This window comes from Vanellus vanellus, assembly GCF_965231255.1.
Source record: "Vanellus vanellus genome assembly, chromosome: 17".
In the NCBI taxonomy this organism is placed as follows: Eukaryota; Metazoa; Chordata; class Aves; order Charadriiformes; family Charadriidae; genus Vanellus; species Vanellus vanellus.
The window spans coordinates 10,234,451-10,255,353 of NC_138922.1; the positions used below are offsets into that span (position 1 = coordinate 10,234,451).

The following is a 20,903-nucleotide window of genomic DNA, read 5'->3' on the forward strand; positions in this document are numbered from 1 at the left end:
AGCAATCTGAAGCAAAATGAATAAGAATGTTGTGCAGTCACCAGCTTATATGCGTATAGCAGAGAAAGGCATTATTAACACGAACAGGACTACAGTGCCACAGTAGATGCCTAGGACACATGTTCCCTGCCACTGCTCTGTTGGCAGACGCCTTTCAGCACAAGGTACTTCCTCCAGCCTTTGGTTATTCTCTCCTCTTCCAGTTTGTGGCTCTGCCTTTTGTTATGAAGAAAGAAAAAGAAATGTGCACTGTAAAAGACATACCAATTGCGGGGCAGGCAAAACCATTAGATTGGATGCACTAAATCCCGGTTGCAGTGTGGCAAGCAATGTGGATTCAGCCAGTGTTCAAGAAATTGTTCTTCTGATCTCTGCTCCAAGCGCTGGAGGTGAAGCATATATTCCTAGTTAAGGAAAAGAAAAAGTAATTTAATTATGTAATCGCTCAAGTCTAGTGTCAGGCCAATGAACCAGGAGAATTTTACGGCTTATAGAAGAGCAAATAATTCACTCCTTAAAATTATCAAATATAGTGAAATGGTGTTGCTAGTCAGCTTGCCCCAACCTAGCAATATTTAATGAATGGCATCATCATCCAGATCAGTAAAGGTGTTGAGCAAGTATTTTACAACAATATTCATATATTAGGAATTCTGCGTACACATTTCTTATTTGCCTATCAGCACAGAAGCCTCTGTTCATCCTGAGGCTACAGAAGGATCCTCACATATAGGTCTGTTGTAGCCTCTCTTGAAAATTGATTCCTGCTGATTATAAACCATTAACCCCTTAGAGGATCATCTGGCCATACTCTGAAGGGTTCTAGCAGTAGCATGCATCGGTGCTGATTGGTCTTTCTGTGATACATAAAATAATGTGACTTTCTCATAATAATTTATAGGGTTTTGATGTAAGCAACAAGTTATCAAGCTGAAGTGGGGTGTGTACCGAAAACTTGACCTCCATCAGGAACAAAATTTACTTTAAAAAGGTACAGTCCCAGTGCAAGTGGGTTCATAACCTCTGTGAACACTAGATATATTTTTTCAAATTATACCCCGTTGCTTTGCGCAGTAGGAATGGTAGGAATGGAAGCTGTAGTGTAAACCCTTTGCACTGGCCAAGTAGTCCCCCTGTCATCCAGTTCTCTGTTCTTTGTGCTGACCAGAGGTGGCACGCTGGGTGCCAGCAGGAAGCATTAGTATCCTGCCTTTTACTGTGCTTTCTCTCCTCGCAGCATACGGAGACTTGGCACAAATCCCTCTGTGAGACTGCAGTATGAACTTGCAGAGAACAGAACTATATGACTGAGAAGATGCCACATGATAAAAAGCAGGGCCTCAGTCAAAGTAAGATTAAAACTCGCTGATAACATAAATGACGTTTTTAAAATAATCAAAGATGGCAGATTTTGCTGTCTATAACTGAACAGACTTTTTGACTGAAACAGCACTGTGGAAGTCAAACAGTGTCATAAAGAATTGCAAATTAAATTCCCCAGCTCAGCATGATCTGGACTAGTACAAACAGCTTTTGCTTAAAATAGATGAACAGAGGTGGGTTCATTCCAGCATTCATTTTATTCTGCTACAAAGAATCCATAAAAAATCAGTTTTTCTCCTTGAGCCAGTGGTAGAACTGTGCACAAGGGCATAGCAGCCATGCACCTTCATTCACAAGGGAAAAACTCCATGTTCCACACGCGGGGAGGGGGGGATAGTTTTTTATGAGAAGATATTTCCTTTTCTTCTGAAAACCTTGACATTTAGTGAGAAAAACAAATATTCTTATGTTTGCGTTTGCTTACAGAAAGCCAGCATTGCTGTATAGAAAAAAAAAAAAAAAAGAAATAAAAAGAAGGTTGGAATTTCTCAACAAGTGTTTGCTACTAATCGTGGTAGGATGCAAAGTGGCAAGGACAGAGCAGCAGAGGTCAGTAATCAAACACCTCTCTAGTGGTAGCTCCCTCTACTCCCCACCTAGAATCACAGAGTCACAGAATATCTCGAGTTGGAAGGGACCCATACGGATCATTGAGTCCAACTCCCTGGTCCTCACAGGACTACCTAAAACTAAACCATATGACTAAGAGCGTCGTACGTATGCATGTAACTTGCAGTACAGGATTTAACTCAATCCAAATTCTCTAGTTTTATTTATTTTGTATTTAATATGTGTTATATTTACTATATAACATGTTATATAACTGTGGTGCTATATTAAACATAAGCATAGATGGGAGCTGTATTCTTGCTAATTCACAACAACTGCAAGGCTCATTTAACACAGCCTAGAAACTAACCCGATCCTCAATGTTATGGGCAGTGGTGAAGCCCAGACCTTCTGGTTTTCGGCTCTGCTGTACAGTCGTCATTGTACCAGATTGTTAGTAATGGCACAATATCCTTGTGACAGATCTGTTGTGGCCGTCACGCTTGGCAAAGTGTGTACTTCGGGAGTGGTGTATGGCCAGGTGGATTCTTTTTGGCTGGAATACAATAACCATTGGAAAGTGAAAACCACGAGCTGTCTCCACAAGCCTGGCACACACTGAGCTCAATCCTGCAAGGTACGTAGCACTCCTCATATCCTCCGGAGTGCAGAAGTGTTCAGCACCTTGCTGAACTCAGCCCCTTGTATTCATCAGACATGCACAATCTGTTGTGTGCTTTGTAGCTTCTGTGGGGTTTGTCTCTTCAGAACCGTGTAATTTTAGCACAGTTTATTTACTTTGGAAAGAAATAGGCAGTAATTTTAAAATACCTTAAGTACCTCTTGAGAAGTGCAGAATTATATGTTACACCTTGTTAAAGTAAGTAAAACAGAAGGCTCCTTAATTCTTTTATTTTTTCTTTTGTTGTAATATGGTTTATAAATAAATAAATGTAAATATCGCATGCAAAACCAATGCTGTTGCATTAAGCGAGCAACCAAAAACTTCTACAGTATCATATCAAACCAACCTATCTGTAGCATTCATAAAGAAGTGCATGAAAAGTAAGTGATTTTAAAAGCTTGTTCAGAACTACCTCAATCTCCACACTGACCACTGACACCTACATCTCCTTTCTGCCTTGAGTGCAGAATGTACTGTAAGCAGAAGACATTTCCTGTTATTTAGTTTTTCAGGAACAACCTGATGAAATCCACATTTCTATAAATGAAAAGCCACTTTCTTCTCAATAATTTAATCGGCATTTTTGAACCGTGATAAATAATTTCCACATTCTGCAAGCATACATTTCCTGAGCAATATTCAGCACTTACAGAATGCTACTTAACAGTAATTGAAAGAATTTAAAGGGTTTTTTTAATATTTCATGGAAGAACTCAGCTGCTTAAAAGGGTGATATTCATAACACATTGCTTGGAATTAAATATATAGAAATTTAATATATAGCAGAAATGTTTTGGGGGTTTTGGTGTTGGGGTTTTTTTTTAGTTAATATAATTTAAAAATATGTATCATAAATCACCCTCATTGGCTCATCAGGGAAACCAGCTTTTCTTGGTCTGTCTTCACGACGAGTTCTCAGAATCTGTTTGGCGTCTTTTTCAGTCAAAATTGGTGAAGTGTCTAAAGACAGAAAAGCAGAAATTAGTTCTGAAATTACCAAAAAGTTAGTATTTTATCTGTCAGATGTGAAATGCAATGTCTTCAAACCTGATATTTGTCTATATACAAAGTGTTCTTTCATTACAGCCCCTTCCCAGGGGATATTGCATTCCAGGAGATGAGAGTGGAATTTTAAACCATTTTTATACTTGTGCTTTCTATAGTTCTACCAGTATGAAGCAAACCCTACATACTTATGCTGCTCTCTAAAATGAGAAAATATGAAGGCACCATCTAACCACTGACATTAGTAACTCTGCCACTTCTTTGTTCTTTTCTGTGTTGCTTTATTTTTAGGATTATTTTTCAAAGTAATGAGTTAGACTTTTGTTGCAAAGGAGAGATTGCACTGAACATTTAGCTTGCAGAAACCTGGTAAGATAATATTCAAATAGTAAGCTAGTAAAATTAAACTTTTTGGTTTTACAATAAATTACTACAGTGTGGTAATGCAGAGAGTAAACTATCAAATACAATAGCAGGATTGTTAAAAATCAAATCATGGAAAGCCTGCAATATAAAAATATTTAAGTATTAAAAATGAAATATGAAGATACTGAACCACAAGGTTGACGAATGGATACTATTATAATATGCTCTGCAGCTCTGTACACATACACAGGTTTGTTTTATATAAACTCCTACCTGTAAAAGTGGTTATCAGGACCAAAAAGGAGACAAACACCAGTAACTTCTTCATTTTGGTTCTGCTTTCTCTCAGTCTGTTCCAAAATGAGTAACGCTGACGGAGGCATCAGCCTACTTGGAGTAGTTACGTCAGTCACAAATGTTTGTTTATGCTTTAACTAATTTGAGCGATAGTATGAGTTTGAAGACATCTGGGCTGAAGTTTTGAATTAGGCTATTATCTGCTCACACATTCTCAGCATAACTCTGTTCCTGAGGGAAAGAAAATAGAAGACCTTTTTTCCACTTCAGGCTTCACAGTTACACTGGATATTTTAAATTTGTGAAAATAAAACACATCACCTTATGTTTAGCATAGCAAGCAATGGTTTCAGGTGCCTAAGGTGAATGACTGTTTTTTAAAAGAAACAATTGCCGGTTACTGAATATTAATCTCAAAGGCAGCTGCAAAGGGGCCCCTTTTTCAAAAATTGTCTCTAACTTTACTCCAGCACAGACGTACATATTAATGTGTTTAACTGTAGCAAAGACGAATTATCACTGCTGAAAAACACAGCAGAGGGATTTTTATCAAATTGATAGGACTACTTGTATGAAAACTCATGTAATTCTTCTCTTTTCAGGACAAATTAGTAGAAAGCAGGACATTAAATGTCCTTACTAGTAAATGTAGTGAGAATGTGGGTTAACAAGTATCATTGCAAACAGTGAGTTTCTGCCTTGAGAAATGTGACCATCCAGACCTCTCCTGAGCTGCTGGACATACAGCACCAGCATCTCCTCTATTTGTAGGAAAATAAATAAGCATCCCTTTGACTATAGCGTATGAGATAGGTAGTCGGAATTCATCAGCGGCTCTTGCACGAGGGACGTGAGTAACTAGCATTTCCCCTCGGAGGGAAGGGTGCAGCACACCCCTGTACCTGCTGCACCACGGGGCTTCACTGGGGGCCTGCCAGCCTGCCCCTGCGCAGCCCTTCTCGTTTGTGCCTCTTTATTTCCCAAAGAAGGGGTGTTTATTCTGTCTGTGCCGCCATGTCTGCACAGGTGGGCCAGTTTCAGTGACATCTGGCAGAGAGCTGTGGGTCTCAAAAACGTCAAGATCCAGAAAGGCGGAAGAAATCAAACAGCAGGTCAGAGAGAGGGGGGCTTTGTGAATGTCCCCTGCGGACAGACACCTTCGGGGCATCCTCAGCTTCGGCACCCGCCAGCAAGACGTGTCTCCTCAGCTAGAGTAGCTCAGCTGCTCGCGCAGTGATTTGTGTTTATAAAAATCAGAATCGTGGGCTAAATCAGAGAGCGCTGTCGGTGTGGGGGCTCCAGCGGAGCGGGTGCAGGCGATGGAAACGCAGTGGCCGAGGGGCTGGGCCGTCCTGGGGTCCGGCCTCCCGATACGGGGATTTTCTAGGAACCCGGGGTATTGGCAAACTGTGGAGCATTTGCATTTTTTACCACGTGTTTTAAGATACCAACAGCCTAAAATCCTAGAAATGTTGCGTATACTGTATGGATTTATGTAATTGTTCAAGAAGTGCAAAAGCTGCAGCAACCATTTATTTTTAGAACTGCTACAGTGTAACTGTACGGACAGATTATGGGGGGAAAAGCATTTATGGCTGGGGTAATGAAGGAACAAATAGTGCCATAATTCAGCCCAAAGCCCCTTCAGCACCCTCCTCTCCTCTACCGAGGCCCTTCGCCTCGTGTTTCCCGCCCGCGGCCCTGCGCTCCCGCTGGAGCTGCAGCCGGGCCGCGCTGTCGGCAGCCGCTGGCGATAAACCCCGACTCGTGATAAGGCGGTGACGAACCCGCCCGTCTCCTGGCAACCGCCTTCCGCCGCTTCCGCTTCCGCCGCCCCGCGCATCCCTGCCGCTCCCTCCTCCCGCCGCGGCCGTCCCTCGGCCCGGCGCAGGAGCCCCCGCCGCCCTGCGGAGCGTGAAGCGGGCGCGGGGGCGAGGGCGGACGGCGGCGGCGCCCCCCCCCCTCTCCCAGCGCGGGGAGGCGCGGCGGCCCGAGGGGAGGCGGTGTGAGGGGCCGGGGCCTCGGCGCGGGGCCGGTCTGTCCTGTCCCGTCCCGTCCCGTCCCTCCGCAGAGGGACCGGAGTGGAAGCGGGGCGTCTGGGGGCAGCCAGAGCCGTGTGGCGGCTGCCGCCTCGGGGCGGCGGGCAAGAGAAAGGCCGGGCCGGGAGGAGGCCGGGCGGCGGCCGGCCTTGCGCTAGGCCCGGGCAGGCAGCGGAGCAGCCCCTCGCAGCTGGCCGGCACTGAAACCCCTCTGCTGGTGGGTAGGTCAGATGTGGGGGGAAAGAGGTGCTTAGCCCTAATAAGGGATTAAATGATGTTTCATGAAGCTGCACGTTGGCTCCTCGAACTAGGAGGCCGTTCCCGGGCTGGCCCTGCTGTCTGCCCGGCTGGCGTGAGGGGTTAGGCTGGTGGGCTGAGCTGCTGAGGGATGGAGGGGACGGAGAGCAGAAGTGGCACGGCCTCCTCGGTCATCGCAGACTGGAGTTTGGCCTTTTGGACTCTGTGCGCTGTGATCCTGCCGGTGCTCATCACCTTGTGGTGCAGCTTCCAGCGGTCCCGGCGGCAGGTGTTAATACGAGACATCTTTCGCAAGAGCAAGCATGACTGGCACTACACAGACCTCTTCGGGCAGCCCTCCTACTGCTGCGTGTGTGCTCAGCACATCCTTCAGGGTGCTTTCTGCAACTGCTGCGGGCTGCGTGTCAGCGAAGGATGCCTCAAAAAGGCTGACCAGCTTTTTCTCTGCAAGGAAATTATGATGAGGAGCAATGGTGGAGCCCACAGCTCTATGCCACACCACTGGATCAGAGGCAACGTCCCCCTCTGCAGCTGCTGTATGATATGCAAACAACAGTGTGGCACACAGCCCAAGCTCTGCGACTACAGGTATGGCAAGGGACTTTAGCTTTTTATGAGGAAGCACGATGCCATATCAGTATTGTATTTTCCACAGGGTTATTGGAGCACCTTACCGCAAAGGAGATCCTGCAGTAGTCAAATAGGAAACTCTGTTAAAAAAACAACTTCAAAGAACCTAAAATTAAAATGGATGCTTGTGGGTAATTTGAGTCATAGATTAAGAGTATGGCATTGCATCTCACGTCCACCTGTTCTCTTCATTGTGTTACTCCAGCATGAGGTGCTAGCTACTGTATAATTATAGATAAAAGGCTCTCTGTGTCCCAGAGAGTTTTATGTTTTAGGGTATGACCTTAAGAAGGTTCTAACACACTGGTCATTTGTAGAGTGGATGGCCTGAGCAATTTGGGTGGCACAGCTCACAGTTCAGCACACCAAAATGTGTATGCATCTCCGCAAAATTGGCATCTGCTCAGTGTAACTAGAACTAACAACTGTCCTATAGCTGTTTTAAGTTCATTTTTAAGGATACTCAAAAAAAAAGCTCATGGGAAGTTTTAGAAGCTACTGTAATCTAATCTATTGTTAGTTTGTGGTAAGAGTGTTAAAAATTTTCAAGGAACCGTTGAATTAGCTTGCACTGTCATTAGTAAGGCCGCTTGGAAGGTTGTCAGCATGGCACATAATGGCATGTCATGCCAAAATATAGTGCTAGTGGACCGGGTACTGAAGTGTTACTTCAGCCTTCTTAAAGGATGTCATCTTTCCAGCATACATTCTGCCAGCTTTTGCTTTGCTTGTGTGTGATACTGTCAAATTGCTTGGTAAGCAAGCAGAATTACAGTGTAAATGAGCATACTATCAGAAACAAAACCTTAAGAGAGTGTGTGTAGGAGAGGCAGGAAGGAGAGGATTTTCGAGCCAAAAGGGGGATGGAAGGAAGAAGAGGAAAAGAAGAAAGTCACAGCACAGGGCAAGTATCATTGCTACTCTAGTTGTGTGCTGGATTAGTCAGAAGGGCTCCAAAAATAGCTTTGACAGCTGCTTAAACCAAGGCTTTGGTTGTAGCAAATGAGGATTAACATTCTGCAGAGGCCTACAGTGAATATTGCAGTATTTCCTCTTGTTCTAGTTGGTTTTCCAGGACAGCTTTTAGAATAGGCCAAAAAACTGAGCAGTTTTGCATAACAGAATCCCATCAGCCTTGTGCAGTATTGTGTAACCTTTTAGGTTTCAGACTTAAAGGGGTATTATCAATCTTAAGGAATTTATTAATTAATGTTTCTAGTAAAACTTTATTAAATTGAACTTATGTTCTATCTGTGCTCTTTAAGGATGGGTAGGAGTTCAGTTTCTCATGCAAGCTTTCAGTGTAACTGTTAATATTGCAGATAATGCAAGAGGGTATTTATAGTACCTGTTTTTTGAATTAAAAAGAATAGAATTAATTTAAAACTTGGAGTTTTTTTCCACAGAATTCAAATGCTTTTCTAGACTTGCCATTGCATGACCAAGTTATGTAATTTTCTGTAGCCAATACATAGTTGTGTAAACTTCTACATGGTTTTCCCTGTAATGTGCTTAAAATATTACTTATAATGGTGTTTGTAAACATAAGTACTTTTCAGAAAGTTAGTTTATCTAAAAATAAATGAACAAAATCAATGTCCCTGTGGTTTGAGGGTTTTTTTCATGGTTTTTTGTCTTTTTTCCAGATGTGTGTGGTGTCAGTACACTGTACATGATGAATGCATGCTGGATTATTTAAAGACTGAGGAGTGTACATTTGGAGAATTCAGAGACTTAATTATTCCACCATACTATTTGTCTACAATCAACCAGATGCGCAAAGACAAAAGAACCAATTATGAAAAGGTAATTGTCTACTGCTTCTTGGCTTTATAATATATTTTAAAAAAATAAAATTAAATTCCACACTTATTAAATCTTGAATTCAGTACATTTTCAGGTTAATAACTATCAGTTAAGTGTTTCAATATATATGAAGTACTTGCAATGTTAATTTGGAGGTGTTTGCCGTTTTATTAACATGGTACTTGAAGCCTGAGCAGACATTTGGTTTTGTTATTCCAAAACAACCCTGAGGTTTTGGTACCTTATTTCTTGAATGTTTTGTGATTTTTGTACTACTGTGTTCATAACATTGTAGTGGTTGTTGTCCTTGGCACTGTAGAACAGAAGTCTTCAACCTTGGTGTGTCAGAAGTATTTGTTTGTTTTGACTACTTCAGACTGGTTGGCAACGCCTTCATTTCGGCACTTACAGGGGACAGGGGGTGGAGCAAGGCTTTAAACACTTTAAAATGTGCAGTATTTGTGTGACTGACTGACTTTTGCCTTTTTGCAGGTAGTACCTTACTGCAGAAAACACTGGATGCCAGTAATCATACTGGCTAATACTCGTAGTGGAAACAACATGGGTGAAACTTTACTAGGAGAATTTAAAATTCTGCTGAACCCTGTTCAGGTATTTACAGTGCAAAGCCACCATAATAAAAAAAGCGCTTAAATTAGAATAAGCATCACTTTGCTTACAGAATGGCAGTAGGATTTTGTGGAAGATCAGTAAAGAAAACAAATTCATGCAGTTTGTTCATGTAGAAAAGATAGGTTTATAGAGAGAGACCAAAAGTGCACAGGCTCCTCCTACCCCCAAGTTTGTTATGGTTCTAATATGGGTACAGGTTTTATTTACAGTAGTACATGCAGTAATTCTGTTAATGATAAGTATCTTGCTCTTGAAACAGTGTACATTTTTTAGGAGAAATATTTAAGTCGTCTTAATTTGAAATCTGTATTTGTTTAAATCCTCTCTTTACTTGTGAAAGCATCAGTGTTTACAGTTGCTGCTTTGTGTTGTCACTTTCCCTTTAAAATCCACTGGGACGGCACAGGATGTTGATGTAAGGCAGTTAGTTATTCCTTGGATTTCCTGGCTGCACCTTAATACTCTTCCTTTGAAGTTCAAAACCTAGCCTTAGAATACAGCCTAATAGAAATCACTGTGTGTGTGTTTTAAATGCATCCCAGTAAGGCTTTAAAGAATAAATCTCTTTGTATGCTGATTATTTAAAAATAACTTTTATCTGAAGTCTTTCATCTCTACAGAATTCATCATAGTGCCTCTAGATGCAGACTTTTCTTAGGCCTCCGTCAGCTCAGTTTATCAGTGGCATTTATTCCCAGTGAAGCAGCTGGAGTTCTGTTGTGAATTTGGGAAACCAAATCCTGCTCATAAAAGTCAAGACAGCTCATTTGCCGATGTAATACTGTAATTTGAGAATCTTTGTTCTGCATTAGAATGTACTTATTGAAGTTGTTTATCTGTGAGGCAAATCCTGAGTCATGTTCTGTGAACTCATGGAACTCCTGATTTTTCCGTTCTTCTAGGTTTTTGATCTAAGCAAAATTGCACCTGCTAAAGCACTCCAACTTTGTACCTTGCTGCCTTGCAACGCTGTCAGGGTTCTGGTCTGTGGTGGGGACGGCACAGTAGGCTGGGTCCTGGATGCAATTGATGAAATGAAGATAAAGGTATTGTGTTTCATATTAAAAGGTGTCTTATGGTGAAAATGAGTTTTGGAGCTGCTGAAGGGCTACACCAAATCTCTTACCTGCATTTATTGTTTTAATCTTCCAGAAGAAGCCTACGGAGTAATATTTGCAGAATTACTTATTCATATTGGAGGGGGGGAGGAGGAATGCATCTTGTTATGAGTCCCTGTAGTTCAGGAAAAATACGAAAGCTTTAGATTTTAAGTGATGTTTAAAGTCATTCTTTTCTGTAAAACAAGAAAAAGAACAAACTGCAGAATATTATATGCGTTGTTCTTTCATCTGTGTCTAAACAGATTTATTTTCTCATAAATAGCATTGCTAATAATGGCTAATGTGCTCTAACTGCTTATTTCTCCCAGCACACTCAGTCTTTTCTAATAACCTCATAATTTTGCTGGCTATACAGGTTGTATTGCCAGTGCATGAATGAGTGCAGTAATTTGCTTTTGCTCATTCTCATATATTCTAAAGAATTCATCAGTCTGCAGCCTCAACTAATAGCAAGTAGAGAAGGAAAAAACAAGCTGTATGTTTACTGTTGATTTGAAATGGAAGATACTCCAATTTACAGGGTACTATTAAGAACTCCTGAGAAAATGAAAAATAATTACTAGAACTTTAGTGCTTTACCTAATAAATTTTTTCTCTAGTGATAAAAGGAAGAAAGTTACTCTTCCTGTATCAGTATCTTCTTTTTTTCTTTTTTTTTTCTTCTGGGGTGTTCTTCTTAATACATGAAATGTAGTTGAAGGCCATTATTACAATTTCGTGCATAGTCAAACAGCTGCTTTGAGAATTTTATATACTGATAAAGTAGAAACACAACAAAGTGTAACTATGAAGGTTAATGAATATAAGCATATGGTTATTTGGTCTTGGACATTTGCTATGTTGTCCCTCAGAGGCAATATAGTTGATGAAATATGGGTTCTTCTTTGATTCCAAGTACTTGAATTGGGTCATTGCAGTTACGTAAATACTATTGAGATTATCAGCAAAAACTTTTTATTATCAGCAGTAGGTTGTTTGCTCCCTTCATTTATCTTGACTCTTAAATACAGGTTATCTGGCTGATAACTCTTCTTGAAAAAATAGTAACCATAATGCCACTTACTGCAAGTACTTTTCACAGCCGAGTTTCAAAGGCCGTAGTACATCTGAAATAACTGTTCACCCTTTTGTGGTAAAGAGACCAAAGACCTTTGCTAAGGTGGCCATATTGAATATCTGTTTCTATCACTTACTCCATCGTCTGCAGAGGTGATTATCATCTGCTCCATCTGTTGACAACAGTTGGATCTCTGTGTGTATGTGGCATCTCTGAAACTTAGATACTGACTTTCCTTCTTTGAGTATGTGAATTTCTGTCCCTGGTTGAATACTCTAGTTTTATGTGCGTCTGTTGTTTTAGACCTACCTTCGCTTTGGTCTTGTAAGAGCATTTTGGGGTCTTGTTACAGTTCACAGTGTGTGTTACTTCTCGTTTAGTGTTCATACCGCTTCCCAGAGGTATGTGCAGTAGTAGTGTTGGTAACTCACCATGGCTGCTGCATGTCAGCAGTATATAATCAGGAAATCAGATGAGAAGTTCAGGCTTCCACTTTTAGATCCAAAGCATCATTCTTTTGAAGGAATCCTCTGTTCAGTATTAATAATGCATTGTTTCGGTATTGTGTTTATATTCTATTTTCTTCTCACAATGGCTTAATATTTCCTTCCTTTGCATTATCCCTATGACAAGTACTCAAATGTGCCATCTGCCATACTAATGCTGTGCCAGCTCTATTGCTCTGCACTATATAACAAGCTGCTACGAAGATTAATGATATTTATCAAACCTGAATGTTTGGGGATAAAAGGGAGAAAATGAGTGCTGAAGAAAGAGCTAATATGCAGTGTCTTTGTTTCCCAGGGGCAAGAACGTTGTATTCCACAAGTTGCAGTTTTACCTCTGGGAACAGGTAACGACCTGTCTAATACACTGGGCTGGGGTGCAGGTTATGCTGGAGAAGTCCCTGTTGAACAAATCTTACGAAATGTCATGGAGGCAGATGGAATCAAACTAGACAGGTAAGTAACAGTGAAAAGATAAGTTCTATAGAACCAAGTACTGTTATAGCTCTACTGATACCCAGTTGCAGCAGTATATGTAAAGGAACACAAGTATAGCTGGAGGGAACTGCAGAATAACTGAGGTCCAAAATTAGTCTTTATTTAGTTGTTCTGCAAGGCTTAACTCTTTCATAATTTAACTAAATCTGAATCTTTTGACTTGATCACAGAATAGGTACGAGATTCCGAATTACAGCTTTGCTACTAAGTGAGAACAGTCTGTCATGACTCTAAGTAATGGCTGTTGTTTTTCAGATGGAAGGTTCAAGTAACAAACAAAGGATACTACAACTTAAGGAAACCAAAGGTATGGTTTGCAAGTATAACTATGGATTCTATGCAGTACCTGTATGTTTATACTTATTTTTCTGGGTACCTACTTTCTGTCGAACACTGTGACTCTTAAATCCTAATAATGATATTTAATAAGACGATAACTAGAAGTTCTGTCTTACAGGTATTCACAATGAACAACTACTTTTCTATAGGACCTGATGCTCTCATGGCTTTAAATTTTCATGCTCATCGTGAGAAGACGCCCTCTCTGTTTTCCAGCAGAATTATTAATAAGGTATGTTTGGTAAAGTGACATTTTCTCCTTGTAGTTGTTAACTTAAGGCTATATTTTGCTTTACATTACTTTATTCCCTTACTTCCTTTCATGCCATTTTAAGAGTTTGAGCTCATTTTTCTTGGGGAAGGGATTCCATGGGTAAAACATGTTTTCAGCCCACTCACAGGTGTTCTACGTTTCCTCTGCTTGCTTGCTTATAGAATATGCTGGTTTTTTTCAATTTTTGTTTAGAATGTTTCATTTGCTTTGAAACTTAGAGGTTAAGGACATTTCCTATTTCCTTTTGAAGTGGAAAGCAAGTTTCTCTTGCAAGTTGTAGCCTATCTCATGAAGAAACCTTAGTTGAAGGAAGTGCAGATATGTTACGTATTAATTTTAGATAAGGTTTGCAGAACAATAACTATACATGAATTGTCTTTTTCTAACTGTTTTCTGTTCTCTCTGTTTTGTTTTGGTTGCTTGGGTTTTTTTTATAGGCTGTTTATTTTTTTTACGGAACCAAAGACTGCTTAGTACAAGAATGTAAAGATCTTAACAAAAAGGTTGAGGTAAGTTTTTTAACTTGCTTATTCTCTAGGCAATAAGTGAAGTGTAAAAACTTAATTTGTGAAAGAAAAGGGGAAAAGCTTTGCCGTTTACAGCCATATTATATTTGAATAAGGGTGGCTCTGGACTTCAAGTATTTTTGATGTTCCTTTTGCGACGTGCAGCTTGCTTCATAAAATTAATGTCTTTTAGTTTACTGAAAATTCCTAATTTTTTTTTCTGGCCTTGACTCAGTTCTGTGAGTTCAAGTACTGATATTCAGATAAAATTTGCCTTAGCACCAGAGACTTACTTAAGTAAGAGTTCCTTCTTCTTTTCTGTATTAACAGAAATTTATTACAGCTTAGGATATCTTGTGAAATCAGAAGTCCTTTTTTTTTAAAGTATGAAAAGAACATACGTTCTACTTGTGCAGGGCCAGTTTTTCCTCAAGTGGAAGCCATTGAATGTGTAAAGAGAATAACCAGCTTATATCGAAGTACTGAATTTGATCCACAGTAATTAACTTCTGTTTGTGTTTTAAAGCTAGAGTTGGATGGTGAGAGAATAGAGTTGCCCAATTTGGAAGGCATCATTGTCCTGAATATTGGATACTGGGGAGGTGGCTGTAGGCTCTGGGAAGGAATGGGTGACGAACCTTACCCCTTGGCAAGGTACACAGTGCATCTTTTTCTTTTTTTAACTTTTAACAGCTCTTGTAGTGTAAGCAATTCTCTCCAGTAGGCTGTGCTTATGTAGGCAGGCTTGTCTGAAAGTCAGAAGGTTTCCTTGTCACAGTAGGCTATCTCAGATTTTTTTATTTTCCTCATGTTCGAGACTTGGACTAAGTGCATCCCACGCATCAAGGTTTTTTTCAAGACCTTCTCAAAATGTCTGGCATGATTAAGCAATAGCATTGAAGAGGCTATTAAAAATAAAGGTAGCCTTCAAAAAGTAGAAGGTACATTCATTTCAGAATATGAAAGAACACATCTTAGTAGAGGTTAAAATATAAAGTAAAAACAAATCAAGCCAAAAATTTGACTTCTGTGCTTCAGTAAGTTGGCTGGAGCTATACCAAAGAGGAGAATAGGTGGGTGCATTAGTTATTCCCTCTTGCGACTTCCTTCTTCAGAAGCCATATATAGAAATATACTTCATAGTTCTGTTACAGGGCTTATGATCCTGGATTTCTAAAAAATACTTGGGCAAGGTCCTTTACCACAACCTAAAAAATTAAGCCATTAAAAGATTTTCCTGTAGAGTAATAACTGAGTGAAAAGACAGAAAATTGTTCAAATTTATGGAAGAGAAATCCACTGTGGTCCTTAAGTATGCACAGTGAGCCTTGGAAAGTCATATATCCGTAAGCTAGCGCGTACCAGCTGATGTATTGCTCTGTACTTGCGTTTTTGTACGGCTTCCTTTGGTTTTCCGCATGATTTGTTGTCCAGCACAAATAGATAGTTTAAACAGATTTGTAGAATAACATTTGTCTTCTCTATAGGAGTAGCCATAAAAAGACTGTGTAATATTCGGACAGATATTCTAGAGCTCATGAGCATCACTAAAAAGAGTCTCCTTTCTTAATTCATAGACATGATGATGGACTTCTGGAAGTTGTTGGTGTTCATGGTTCTTTCCACTGTGCCCAGATTCAGGTGAAACTAGCAAATCCTGTTCGCCTAGGGCAGGCACATACAGTGAGGGTAAGTGGTGTTTATGAACCTGTTTTCCTAAGTTTTTTTCTAATACGCAGTATTAGAATTATCTCAAGCACTCAACTGTCTGATCTGAAGTTGCAGTTTGCAGTTGATCTAGGTGTTTCTCTTGCTTAGTAAAATTTAAGTATGTCATAATTCACAGTCCTCTGTTGCTGTGGTTGGTGGCCGATAAGTGCAACTGATTATATACTAAGTTTCTCCCTGGCCAGGCTGAAAGCATGCAGCATCAGTATATTGTAGTTGTTAAAGGTATCTTCAGAGCTACTTTGCTACTTTGAACTGCTATGATTGTGTGTTCTTCTATTTAACGCTAGCTGATCTTGAAGAGTTCAAAGATGCCGATGCAGGTGGATGGAGAGCCATGGGCTCAGGGGCCCTGCACTGTTACCATAACTCATAAGACACGTGCACTGATGTTGTATCACTCGGGTGAACAAACAGACGACGACGCTTCCAGCGTGTCTGAGCAAGACCACATGAGAGAACAGACAGATGAAGATGTATAGATTTTGCGGCATTTAACATAATACAGTGATGAACTTCAGCTCATTAAAAGCACTGAGAACGCCTAATCTAGATTAAGGTTTATGCCATAAGGTTCATACCTGTGAATGAACGAGAGCTGAAGCGAAAGCCATGCTTTTACGTTCATTAAAACTTTCACAGCTGAATTACCACAACTGTTTTGCCTTTTAGATTGGTGGTGATGCCCAGCCTTTCTAGCTGGAGCGGTTGGTTATTCTAAGGGCAGGAAAGAGACATACTGCAGCTCTTCCTTGCTGTAGAATCAGATCTTCTGCACGTATACAGTATGGTATGCAAAATGTTTGATACCCTTGGAAAGGGGAACTGCTGGGAGTTTGGCCTGCTTCCACCTGCCCTCTTCCCCAGAACAGTTTCCAGAAGAGAAAACCAGACCAAGTAGGATGTGGGCTGACTTTCTGACGACAGCCTGCTCCTGGCTGCCATCTCTTCTTGGGAGCAAGACAAATACATCTCTGTGTACCTGCTTGTGCAGTGCATGTCTAATAGGCTCCACTGGGAGGGCAGAGGATCTGGGAGCTCTTGGGAAGGTGGTTAGCAAGAGAGATGCTTTTGGACCAAAGGTTTCTGGAAATGTTCTGTTAGCGAACGACCTGTTTCAGTGGCTTTGTAAGCCATAGATAGAGTACTCCTGAGGGCCAGAGTACCCAAGCTACAAGTTCAAAGTAATTGTACCATGACTTGCACTGAATGATCCTGTGACTGACTGCTTCAATTCAGTGGGAGGCTCATTCCTGTTCTGGTAAATAGCAACATTGTAGTTCTTGAGGAGGCTTTTTGGAGGAAAAGAGCTATCTGTTTTAGCTGTTTAGAGGAGGGTTTTAAAGAAATAACGATGATTGCCAAATGTGGGTGTTTTTTAAAGTCTTGTTAAAGATCTTGCTTCATAATTACCTGAGAATGGTCAATAGTAAGTTGGTTAACTGTTTCAATTTTAAGTGTGGAGGTTGAGAGCTAAGTTTGCAAAGGTTAGCAAGTTCTGCTGTTCATGTGTATAATTTGATTGTGAAAAAAAGCACGGAAGCATTTGTTTTCTCACTGGCTCTTAGGGGGTCAAAGATACCTTGTTGGACCTGAAACTTCATTTCGCATATGAATGTAGGGCAAGAAAAAGATTGGTGGCCTATACTGATAGTAAAGGTTAAGAACACATACAACAGTATGCAGAAACAGTCAGTTTGGCATATCTGAAGCTTCTCAGGTTAAAAGCTTCTCAGGTGAAAACATGTTCATGGTTAACAGAAGTAATCTTCATTTTTCCTTTTCTGTTGTAGTCATTGTAAGCTTGCAGCAGTTGAGAGCTATGAGTTATGGTTTAAAAGTTGTCACAAAGTAATTCAGTTAAGTCCAATTGAGTTACTGAAGGTGGTCTTCCAAGTAGGAAGAGAATTTATGCTGAATGTATACTGCATAAGCCAAGCTCGTAAGAGAAGTTGAGAACTTTGGTCTGAACTTTTAATATTGCTGCTTTTGTCAGAACTCCCCCAATCTTTTTTTTTCCCCCTTTTTTGTTCATGCTAACTAAAAGTGAGGAGGAGAGTAGGGTATGTTTCTAGGTTTTGTAAAATGAAACTGGTTTTCAAAAATCTCTAAAATGTTTGCATTAACAGTGAATGAACTATTTATATTTTTAAATTATTTATTGAAACCTTGGCAAAGTCAGTATTTTTAAAACTTTCAGTTGTAATCCTCTTTGGAGAGATTTTTTTTTTAACTTGATGGCATTCGTTGTAGAAAGTGTATGTACTAGACCTTAAATGCTACTGATCATCAGTGAATTTATAGCTGTCTGAAAATGTGATTAGAGTGTAATGAACTGTAAAGCAGAAGCCATTTGTAAATTCCATATTCATTAGCCTTATACCCCATGGCAGGGGGGTCGGAAATAGATGATCTTTAAGGTCCCTTCCAACCCAAACCATTCTACAAGTTTATGATTATACACCTCATCTTAATTATTTTATTGTACGTAAATATAGAGAACAAATTAATAGTTAAATCTATGTAAAAAGTGTTTAAAATACCCAAAAGTGTGCTATGTTAGACAGGTCCACTACCCCTTTTTTTTTTTCTTTTTGTAGTTCTCAGGTTCAATTTGTATTAGCTTCAAAAATCTTACTAGTTACTAGGTTTTTTTAATAACTTATAACCATCAGCATCCTAAAAATAGTTAAGTTCTATGCTATGGTTCTTATGTAACTATTGTTTACAAACAAATTACAAGTGTCTGGAAAAGCAGGGTATGTGCTATGAAAGGCAGTATTTTCTCAAGAGAAATGACACCACTGGCTACTTTATCTAAACTAATCATAATACAGTTTAAAGAGTTATCTGAAGTTGGTCAGATGATTATTCAAATTGTTCTATAGCCTAAGAACCTTTAACTGTTAAAAAAAGTCACTCTTTCAACTCCTGACATCTAGAAAAAAAAATAATCGATGCCAAGACTTTGAAAGTCTCCTATTTTTACAGTAGGTGAGCCAGCGTCTCTACTTGTGCTTTGCCTCAGTGGGTACCACTGATGACATACTGTGTTTGTGCAGGCAAGATCCTCCCACTTACTGCAGCTTGCTGGGAGTCCAGTCCTGGGTGTGTGAAATCCTCTTTGGGAAATGTAAATCCATCATTCCTTTTGGAGAAACAAAGGAGTATTAGAAGTGAAAGTAGCATCTAAATGGGCCATTGTTTGGGAAACCCCCTGGTAAATGGTCTTGTTTGTATTGAACAGATCATCCCCTTCTTGCATGTGGAAGTGAAGAAGTTTGTGTTTCACAAATTGACCGTTAGTGATTACAGCAAATGATAGGTTGCAAACGTAGCCATTGTGAGCGTGGGGAAGCCTCTTGTAAAGCTGTAGTTACAGTATGGAGAATACTCTGTAAGGTTGAAGCGTCCAGTTCCCAATCAGACTTGGGGTCATCCTTCTATTGTAATGATATGTAGCTGTCATCTGTGTAACAAAAAAAAAAAAAAAAAAAAAAACCAAACAAACAAACAAAAAAAAAACAAACAAACCCAAAAAAGTTCATTTTAAACATACAGTGTTAGCACTAGAATTTGTTGGGAAGTCCTGCTGTTTCCAACATGCTGAACTTTGACTTCCATGTATCCTCCTTTCCAGCATGTTGCAAATTGGGTTAAAGCCTGTTTGGAGCTACTTTTATGAAACTGTTCTAAGTTTTAGTCCAACTGCAGACAGCAAACGTCAGCAATGGGCTCCGAGATTCTAATGCTAGCATAAATGAACTTTTCTAATTTGTAGTATAGCTGTAGCTGCTTAATGTTGTCGTGTATGTTGTGACTGTAAAACTGTTACATGCTTTTTTAATGTTGTAAGTGCATAAAGCACCAGTACAAATACCTGCTCTGTAGCTCTTCTGAAAACAGATTGGAAACCTAAAAATACTGCAGTACATTCTCTATCCAGAAGAGGGTATGCTGCAGCTGGATCTTACATCCTGTAATGAAGAATTTTCCCTTGCCCTGTTAATGATCAACATTGGAAAAATAGTGAAATTGATGTTTCAGAAAGACATATAATTAATAGTTTCTTCTTGCAGTCTTCATACTGTATAGCTTTGTGTAAAATGTACAGGATGAATAATAACAACAATTGTCAAGTGCTCAAAAGTGAATTCACGAAGTTTATTTTTAAGTTTTACTGCTGCATATGCTAGCTTAACTGAAGTTTAGTCAGATTTCGATAACTTCCTTTGTAGGTTCTCAGTCCTGAGACATGCTATACAAAAAACCTAAACTTGTATGGAGAGCCTTTCTGTGAGTTGGCTTCCTGCCTTGCTCAAACCTCACTTGTTTACACACACACTGAGAGGATGGGTATGAATATTTTCATGTGCGTAGAACTTGTTGTGGTAGGCTTTGTTTTACTTTGTGCTTTCACTTCCACAGTTCATAGCAGGGTTAAACTGTTTCAAGTACCATCTGCAATTTGGATCTTTCTCCATATCTGGATTTTTCAAAAAGGCATCTGAAGTCCAAACTTGCATTCTTCATCTTCAAAAACAGCTGAGGTGAATGGTGTTCACTTACATATTTTTTTTTTTCTAAGTATGTCAATTGTTCCTGGTGTTTAAAGCAGGTTAGGGTAGTATTTGGAGCATGCTTTCACAGCACTTTGGAATTATTGCCATTATTAAAGAACATAGTCTTGTGTTTTTCTTCCTACTGCAATGGCAATACTTCTGTTTCAAATGAATTTAGGGTTATGTTCAAATTTGAACATTTTTCTCACCTAGCGTTGTTATGAATTGCATGTTCATAATGTAAAGACTGTATGGCATAATTTATGCATGTGATACTTTTTATATGTTCACTTTCGATGTTGCCCCTTCATAGGGCTTTTTTTTCCAGGTCTTGCTTTTCTTAAGCACGAAGTAACTTGAAACACCATTTACTTTAGTTAGAAGCTTTAAGTACTTGCTCTCAGAAAACAGACTTGAGTTTCTCCTAGTTGCAAAAGAAAATGCTACCATATTTGAACACTCTGGGAGAAAATCATCTTGTTGAGGCAATGCTCACAGCAAGAGTAAGTTAAAAATTTCTTCAGCTGATTCAGGTTGAGAATTTGTTCCCCCGTACAATTTTGTCTTGATAGTGTTTACAACTACTCGGTAAGTACTTCTTTCCCTCAGTCATTTAATTAGTCATTTTATGCTGGCTCACTTCCAGCTTGAAATGTCATTT

General features: G+C 39.8%; 2 protein-coding genes across 2 annotated transcripts; one reads left to right on the forward strand and one right to left on the reverse strand.

The window, feature by feature from the left end:
- Window positions 1–287: 287 nt before the first annotated feature.
- LOC309678847 (uncharacterized protein C17orf67) lies at window positions 288–4,316 on the reverse strand (the record flags this gene model as incomplete). The annotated part of the gene is made up of 3 exons (XM_082492021.1): window positions 288–404; window positions 3,477–3,577; window positions 4,262–4,316. The coding sequence occupies 3 exons, from the start codon at window positions 4,314–4,316 to the stop codon at window positions 288–290; spliced, it is 273 nt and encodes a 90-aa protein (XP_082348147.1).
- A 2,396-nt stretch (window positions 4,317–6,712) lies between these two features.
- Window positions 6,713–16,196, forward strand: DGKE (diacylglycerol kinase epsilon; the record flags this gene model as incomplete). The annotated part of the gene is made up of 11 exons (XM_082492138.1): window positions 6,713–7,170; window positions 8,859–9,018; window positions 9,511–9,630; window positions 10,554–10,697; window positions 12,634–12,791; window positions 13,089–13,140; window positions 13,291–13,404; window positions 13,884–13,955; window positions 14,479–14,606; window positions 15,530–15,641; window positions 15,971–16,196. 11 exons carry the CDS (start codon window positions 6,713–6,715, stop codon window positions 16,160–16,162), a joined length of 1,710 nt encoding a protein of 569 aa, XP_082348264.1. The 3' UTR covers window positions 16,163–16,196.
- Between the last annotated feature and the right edge of the window lie 4,707 nt (window positions 16,197–20,903).